This window comes from Artemia sp. Qi Xiang Cuo, chromosome 18 (assembly GCF_049724085.1).
Source record: "Artemia sp. Qi Xiang Cuo chromosome 18, ASM4972408v1, whole genome shotgun sequence".
Classification (NCBI taxonomy): Eukaryota; Metazoa; Arthropoda; class Branchiopoda; order Anostraca; family Artemiidae; genus Artemia; species Artemia sp. Qi Xiang Cuo.
The window spans coordinates 442,649-451,594 of record NC_142811.1 but is presented as its reverse complement, the minus strand read 5'-3'; the positions used below and the strand labels follow the sequence as shown (position 1 = coordinate 451,594).

General features: G+C 34.0%; 1 protein-coding gene across 1 annotated transcript; it reads left to right on the top strand.

Annotated features, from left to right (window-relative positions):
• The first annotated feature begins 4,769 nt into the window (after positions 1–4,769).
• LOC148941098 (S-formylglutathione hydrolase-like) lies at positions 4,770–8,545 on the top strand. The gene is made up of 2 exons (XM_089104037.1): positions 4,770–5,010; positions 8,237–8,545. Exons 1-2 carry the CDS (start codon positions 4,789–4,791, stop codon positions 8,417–8,419), a joined length of 405 nt encoding a protein of 134 aa, XP_088960163.1. The 5' UTR covers positions 4,770–4,788; the 3' UTR covers positions 8,420–8,545.
• Positions 8,546–8,946: the final 401 nt, after the last annotated feature.

Below are 8,946 nucleotides of genomic sequence, written 5' to 3'. Positions count from 1 at the left end.
TCTCACTGACAAAAACCATAAACCACGTGGTTCTCGTGCAATATATGGTGTTAAAAAAAGTTGTAGGTGGCAGCAGGGGTGGGCAATGGGAGTAGCACCTCCCCCTCTACTGGCACAGCTTTATGCCTCGTGAATGAATCCAAGAATATTACCATATTCATTTGCTCAAGAATGTCATCCTGATGTTATAGGTAGTAATCCCGTGTGTCCTTTACCTCCTTCCACGTTATTCACTCGGACTATTTTAGTCACAGTCTTTTTCACGTATGATGACAGGTAGCTATTATTTTAACCATTGCTTTAACTCTATAACTTGCTATTATTTATTCTACAGTTTGTTAGGTTACATTTCAATTTATGTTAACTTTCACTAACGTGTGAAGTGCATTGTTTTAAACGTGAGAAGCCTTTAATAAATCTATTTGCTGATAATATTTTTGTCACTTTTAAAAGAAACTCTAATCTTATTTTTCGTTTCGAGCCTCTACTCATACACAGGGCAGGATGTAGGGGGAGGGTGTATAGAGGGGAAAGCGCCCGGGGGGGGGGGGGGGCAAAAGAAGCCTAAATTATAATATTTTTGGGCAAAAATTGTAATATTTACAGCATTGATGGTGCGGTGAGGGCAGAAAAGTCTGCATTTGCCACTCCCCCCCCCCCCTGAGAAAAAACCAAACTCCAGCTCTGGTCATACAGATTCAAAATCTTTGTATAATTCTGCTTGAAACAATTAGTAAAGGCTCACTTATTTTCTCTTAGTCGTTTTTGCAACAAATCATGCCTTATCTCGTTCTGAACAGTCAGTTCAGTGTTTACCAGAACAGAGAAGTTTTTATCCCTCGACATTTCTGAATTGATACATCCCATCGACGGTTTTTTTTTTGCAAAAAATTCTATCGAAACGTACATTCATCGACTTTTCAAGTACTATTAATTAGCATTAAAAAGGAACTTTATCTTTCTTAGTTTAAAAGTTAAATTTTTAGCTGTGGGTTAACTTTCAGTCGTCTCTATTGAGAAAGGAAACTTTGGACACCCCCAATTTCTTTAGTAATGAGTGAACTATCAAAGTTTATGGGACATTTGTAATACCGCTCTTCTGCCCCAGTCCAAAAATTTGAAAATGAAATCACAAACAGAAATGGCTAGTTGGCGGTACTTTTGAGTTACGATGAAATACGGGAATGAAATACGGTGAAATACGGTGAAATACTTTTGAGTTACGGTGAGTTACGGGAAAATGCTCCTGTTTTGCATCTCTAAAGTTTTTGTCTACTTTTTCTATGAAAAATGCAGAAACCGTTGCATATATTTGGCTCTGATAGATTCTAATCCAACTTAAGATTGTCACTGGTGGCAGCCTATTTGCTTGAGTGGAGCTTCCCACCCGAAAGTAAATGTAACAGTCAGAGAGACGAAAGCGTGGTTGAACAGAGTCTGAAAATTCTATCTGAATTATACTATAAAGTTCTACTTCGCCTCAAATTCTTTTGACTCTGGTTCAAGGACCAGTAAAAATTTTCTTTCTTGCCATGGCAAGAATTCAATCGGGCCAAAGGTTCATGCTTTCAGTAAAAATTCGAGAGGCTAGATCCCTGCCACTTCTTTGCATTAGACTGATATATGCTCTCTCTCTCTCTCTCTCTCTCTCTCTCTCTCTCTCTCTCTCTCTCTCTCTCTCTTTCTCTGTCTCTCTCTCTCTCTCTCTCTGCGTTTCCTATTTAGCCCTTCCTTCCTGTCTCCCTTTCAAAGTTTTTCGAAGAATTGTGAAGTAAAAGCTCATTTTTAATGCCCTCCCAGTACATTATTTGGTTAAAGTTCTAGAATAGCCGTTCTCCAGAAGGAAGCTAGAACGAAAAAAGAGGCACTTTCAGATTACTAATTTTATCTTAATTTTCATAGTTTTGTGGCGTTTTTGACAATTCTTCCCCCATACCTCCCCCCTCCCATAATGGTCTTTATATAGTTCTAGGTTATATAAAAACTAACATAAAAAACGGCGAAATCCTTACTTTATAAATCAGTTTGATAATATAATTTAATTTGATTTTATTTGAAAGACAGCTATGCTACAACCGGCAGAATTTGCTACGTTTAAGAAATATTATAAATCCACAGAATTTTTAACCGACCAAACATGAAAAACACTGTTTCTGAAAGTTTTGTAAATAAAATTTGCAAATATCTCTGAAATCTGAAATTTTATTATCAAAAATTATTTTGAAACATGGAGGAAAAAGGCGTTTATGAAAGGTGTTCATTTGATTTATTTAAACTTACTGCATATTATAAAATCAGAATTTTACCTCTTCCAATGTTTTGTTGATTATATATTATGGGATTACTCTCTGTTCTAGCATGTCTCATTCTGCAGAGCCGCTCTTCTACAATTTTAACCATTTCTTGCAACAAGTCAAACAGTTCGTGGTAACGAACTGTAAGTAAGGAGCGACCCGGCTCAATGGTAACCGAAACTCTAGAAAACGGGTTATTGATACCAATAGATATATCAAAAGAATCAGATCAGAATTAGATTTTGATGCTGATTTCAAATATATAATTTTCATCAAGTTTAGTGCTACCCATCAAAAGTTAAGCGCCTGAGAAAATTTGGCTGATTTTCAAAAAAAGGGGGAAAGACCCCCTAAAATTTATAGGACCTTAATGAAAATCACACCATCATATTCAGCGTATCAGAAAATCCTACTGTAGAGGTTTCAAGCTCCTATCCACAAAAATGTGAAATTTTACATTTTTTTGCCAGAAGAAAGATCCCGGATGCGTGTTTATTTGTTTGTTTGTTTGTTTGTTTGTTTTTTGCTTTTTTTCCCCAGGGGTGATCGTATCAACCCAGTGGTCCTAGAATATCGTGGGAGGGTTCATTGGAACGGAAATTAAAAGTTCTAGTTCCCTTTTTAAGTGACCAAAAAAAATGGAGGGCAACTAGGCCCCCTCCCACGCTTATTTTTTTCCCAAAGTCACCCGATCAAAATTCTGAGATAGCCATTTTGTTCAGAATGGTCGAAAATATGATAAATATGTCTTTTAGGATGACTTAATCCCCCGATGTTCCCAGAGGGAGGGCTAAAAGTTTTTAATTTTACCAATTTTTAAATTATTGTTTTGGTTTTTGGGAATTATACAGATTTTTTCTGTTTTTTTTTTTTCGCTTTGGGGGTGGTATGGTGGGGTCGGTGGTTATGTTGGAGGATCTGTTCATGAAGGAATTTTTCATGGGGGAAGGGAAAGTGCCATGAAGGGGGCGCCGGACTTGCCAGCATTATTTATTTTTTAATGGGAAGTATACAACCATTTTCAGGAAGGATTTTTTCTGGAGGGGGGGCTAGAGGAGGGAGTTACTCTTGAGAATATTTCCGTGGAGGATGTTTCTTTGGGGTCAGGGACATTTCTATGAAGGGGGCGCCGGATTTCCAAGCATTATTTAAGAAATGATCAGAAATTAAATAAAAAAAACAAGTTTTTTCAACTGAAATGTAAGAAGGAATATTAGAACTTAAAACGAACAGAAATTATAACGTATGTGATGGGGTTCTCCCCCAAGTCAGTACCTCGCTCTTTACGCTACAGTTTTTTTTTTAGTGCTTTCAAAATAGCTATCTATTCTAATTAAACGGCCTTTGTGATTAAGGGGTTTCTGAATCAAAATTTTTTTTAACGTTTAACGTAAAGAGCGTGGTATTGACTAAGGGGAGAACCCCTTCATATAAGTAATAACATATACGTAATAAAAAAAACAATAAAAAAACAAGCGATACGGCTCAATAGTAATCGAAACTTTTAAAAACGCAATTTTGATGTCAATAAATGTATCAAAAGAATGTGTTTATAATGCTGATCCTAAATATATAAATTTTATTAAGTTTAGTATTACTCATCAAAGGCTACGAGCCTGAGAAAATTTACTCGATTTTTTAAAGAGGGGGAAACATCCCCTACAAGTGAAAGAATTTTAATGACAATCACACCGTCAGATTCAGCGTATCAGAAAACCCTATTACATAGGTTTCAAGCTCATATGTGCAAAAATCTGCAACTTTGTATTTTTTGCCAGAAGAAAAATATACGAATATAGAAGTTAGTTACGTAAGTTAATTTGTAAAGACATCCATTTATCAAAAGAAAATTAAAATTTTTATACAAATAAAAGCTGCATTAACTAAAAAACGATCAGAAATTAAATAAAAAAAAACAAGTTTTTTAAACTGAAAGTAAGGAGTGACATTAAAACTTAAAACGAACAGAAATTATTCCGTATATGAAAGGGGCTGTCCCCTCCTCAACGCCTCGCTCTTTACGCTAAAGTTTGACTCTGTCTCACAACTTTATTTTTTAAAACAATAAAAAACTTTAGCGTAAAGAGCGAGGCGTTGAGGAGGGGACAGCCCCTTTCATATACGGAATAATTTCTGTTCGTTTTAAGTTTTAATGTCGCTCCTTACTTTCAGTTTAAAAAACTTGTTTTTTTTATTTAATCTGTAATCAGAAATCAAGACTTTCATAAATTTGAATGTTTCATTAACGTTTACTCCTTTTCTTTTCTTTATCTAAGTTTGACTAATGTTTGATAAATTTTGACTGATGTTGCATTAACTTTTTTCTTTTCTTTACGTAAGTTTGACTAATTTTATGTAAATTATTGTATGATATTGGAAATGTGAATAATTAGTCACTTCTTCATTTTTTCATTTCATTTCAGTATGGGATTTTCATTTCATTTCAGTATGGGAGGTCATGGTGCTTTTTTATTTCACTTTTTTTCGTTTCAGTATGGGAGGTCATGGTGCTCTGATTTGTGCTTTAAAGAATCCAGGTCTTTACAAAACGGTATCTGCATTTGCCCCCATTGCAAACCCAATAAATTGCCCTTGGGGGCAGAAAGCCTTTAGTGGCTACTTTGGTGAAAATGATAAGGAACAGTGGAAGAACTGGGATGCAACAGAACTTGTTAAAAGTTATAATGGACCTCCAATTGAGATTCTAGTTGATCAGGTAAGAATCTTGATCAATAAAGCTGAAGCTGACATATCGAACCTACACCAGTTATAAGCAATTCAAATCAAACTTAGAGAACATAAATTTTCCTTATAATAATATTCGGCCGTGATTAACACGGTTCGGCCTGGTTTGGCCTGATTAACATTCGGAGTGGTTAAACAAATTCTGACGAAACATTGAATCTCAGATGCCAGGTTAGGTTGCAAACGCCTGGGCCTGCTCCAAGTTCCAATTATAATAATAATGGATACTTGTCTGTTATAGCGCCGACCACTCAATTTGTTCATCTATTGACGAATTGTAGAACTGTTTTCTTTCGTTAGTTTCTTTCATCTTAGCGTGAGACAAGACAAAGAGAAGCAACAGAATATATGGAAAATATATAATTTGGGCTATAGATTTGCACAATAGGAGGGGAGGGGGGTAAATTATTTGGACAGTATGAAGTTAGAAAACAGTTCTTATTTCATAATTTGTAGAATTTGTATTGTTGTTTTTGGCATTGTTTAGCCAGTTTTTTAGTTGTTGTGCTATTTATGTCTTTTTTTTATTATATGACCCCGAAATGCGAATTCGGCCCTTCGGGGCTTGTGATAGCCATTTTTTGAAATAAATATCTTATCTTATCTTACCTAACACATTTAACATGCAGACCCGCTATACTTCCCCCCCCCCACCCTAACGTGCAAATATATAGCCCAAATTTGTTTTTAAAGTATTAAATTTTTATCACACTTACGTATACTTCATTTGGATTAACCTAACTTCACTTCTTTAGTTGTCGGCGCTATATCAGACAAGTACCTAATAATGTCTAAACTTTCAAAAAACAAAACAGCACTATTCTAAAATGAATAATTCTCAAAAGTTCTGAAAAATCCAAAAACACATCCCTGTTGTGTTTTAAAAATTCTATAGGAATAAGCTGTTGTATCAGGATGAAACTATATAGAAAGCGTTAATATATCCTTTAGATTCTAAACTGTAAATAAAGATCTTAAGCTAAGTTCTGGAAATAAATTTTTTCATGCAAGAACGACGTGTTGACGTCGCCGTGTGAATTCCGGTGGGGATACCGGATTAAAAAGGGGATTAAAACCGGATTAAAAAGGTTTCATCTTAGTGATTATCATAGTCAGCGCAGACTGATGCGATTAAGTTGTTATTAAAGATTGTTGTGTATCCCGTGTTGGTGTTTTTTTCTTTTCTTTTTTCTTAGTCGAATCCTCGGTTTTATTCCTGCTCAATATTTGAAAGAGGTCCGACTATATCTGATAACGCCACTGCTTGAAAAGTCACAGTGATAATAAATTTCAGCCTTCGCTCAGCAGAGCTTATTGCAAATAATTACAATAACTTATTGAATAAGCGTGAGTTTTGTTCTCTCTTCAATGTCATTTGGACATCAAAACGAATTTCTTACAAAATAATAAATAAATCTCGCCCACCCATAAAAGTTTTGAAACCAATCAAAAAGATTCTCAGCTTATGCTGATAGATAATTTACCAGGAATTTGTTACCTATAAAAGAACAAATTGCTCAACATATTGAGCTTATTTATACTGTTTAAAAAAAAATTGAAATAAAAGGTTTCTAGAACGAATATTTCTCCTAAAAATGCTGATGGAACCTTCAAAAAAAAAAACAAGTCTACGCATTATGTTCTTCTTGTCAACCAACTCAAATAGCTTGATTTGTTTTCTTCTGTAGCATCAAAAACAAATGTCAAAAATTTACAACCAAATCACCAGCATCACCAACTCAAATTGGTTATGTCCCAAATTTGGTTAATTGGCTAATTTCCATAAATTATTTGAACAAAAATCGGGCTCAAAATTGGTTATGTCCCAGCGCTGCTCTTCGCCATATCCTAGTATAGCAATGGATGCAAATTACTAATGACTATCTTTAAGGCCTGAAAAAGTTTGCCGTCACCAGCCTTGTGAGTTTTTTCCACAAAAAATAAGAATTTTTTGTATATTTAAACATATAGTCGAATTATTTCAAAACCATGTTTGCTTTCTTAAATTACTCTTCATAATTTTATTTAATAGGGCTAGAATGGCCCGTTTCTCGAATAATTGATGGTATGAATTGTTTTTAATCGATATTCCGTGTCGAAACCCATGAAAAGAAGTAGACATTGCTATCTGCATCAGCTGAGCAACGTATTTGGCAGAAGATTTGATACACATTTTCGTTTAAAAAAATGTTTCACATGGCCTGGTACATGAAGCTGTGATTTAGTTTTTAAATGTGTTTGAAGTATAGATTGCGCCTTTTTAACTAATCCACCGAAAAATTGTTTTAATCATAAATTTGACGTAATCACGAACATTGGGATTTTTTACTTGTTAAATAAAAATGCGCTCTTTAAATTTAATATAAATCACACTTGTAGCTTCGTAGGTCTAGGTATCCTCAATACCTCACAATTATACCCTGACCTTGAACCCAATTCAATTTTGTAAAAAAAAAAATACCCCACCTGTGCCGTTTAAATACCATATGGCTATGATTACATTTAAGTTGCACATTGAATGGAGGGGGGGATGGCCAACCCTCCTTTTTCGTTTCAGACCCCCTATCATTGATAAAAGGGGAACATTTTATTCAAGATGTAAACAAAAAATTACATTTTTGATTTTCCACTCGAAAGAGTCCTATCTCGATGTTCTAGGATTTTCTAGGGTTTCATGAGAAAACAAAGGGAACATTATAGTGTTAAGCTTCGTGTTTTCCTTTGCGATAAACTAAGATTTTTCTATGAAATAATTAATATTTACTATATACTAATATACTGTAAAGCAAATATGAAATAACTAATTACTATATTTACTATAAACTAAATAAGAAATAACTAATACGATAAACTAATATTTTTTTTTATGAAACAAATGGTTTTTTGAATTTTTGAATCATATTGCGTATAAACCCCAATATTGACCCCATCCCCTCCACCCTTTCCAAATAAGTAGCATTGACATGTAAACGTTTTTTCTACTAGTGTGAGTAAGCTGTTTGAATTCAGAGTCCTACTTTATTCAAGTGGTGGATGTCTCCCTGCCCCCATAAATGATGAAATTCCTACGGTTCTCCCCGCAGTTCCTTCTGTATATATTTTTTTTATATTCCTGTTATTAAATTTAATGCTATGTTAAATTTTAATTCCAATGAACTTTTAACTATTAAGTTAATGTTGATAAATGTATGTTCTAGGGCAAGAGTGACCAATTTTTGGAACAAGGCCAATTACTTCCTGACAACTTTGTCCGAGCTTGTGTGGCCGCCAAAGTGCCAATTGTCTATCGGCTCCAAGATGGCTATGATCATTCGTATTATTTCATTGCCACTTTCATTGCCGACCATTTTGCCCACCATGCCAAGCAACTCAAAGCTTAAAATATGTGATTATTTGATTCATTTTTTTCTGTTGCTGTATCTACATCTTGTTCATATATATTACGGTTTGTAATATTATAGAATGTCAACTATTAAAATGCCCAGAACATTAAAGTAAGAACAATTTTCGGCTAGTTTTAGCTCTATTTATACCCAAAAACTCCGATTTAAAAAATTTTTTCTTTTAGTCGTTTAAAAAATATGTTGCAACGCTGAAGTATGAAAATAAATAAGTAAAACCAACTAGTTAAAACTAAGTAAAATAATTGAGAAATAAATAAAAAATTAAATAATATTAAAAAAATTAAATAAAAGTAAAATAACTAAGTAATAAATAAGAAAAATAATTCAAACATTGGCATGGTTCAAGATTCAATCGTTTATTTAATAAACAGAAATAAAGATAAACAATTATTAATACACTGCCCTGCGCAAAAGGGCATGTTGATCCGATCCGAGTAAACAACAGAAAACTAAGCCGACACATACTTTCCCAAATATCTTAGAAAAATCATTTAACTTTTCTA

Excerpts from the sequence above, each read along its gene's own strand:
- LOC148941098 (XM_089104037.1), top strand. The coding sequence starts at position 4,789 with ATGGGAGGTCATGGTGCTCTGATTTGTGCTTTAAAGAATCCAGGTCTT. Across the intron at positions 5,011-8,236 it reads TTGAGATTCTAGTTGATCAG|GGCAAGAGTGACCAATTTTT; the intron begins GTAAGAATCTTG and ends TGTATGTTCTAG.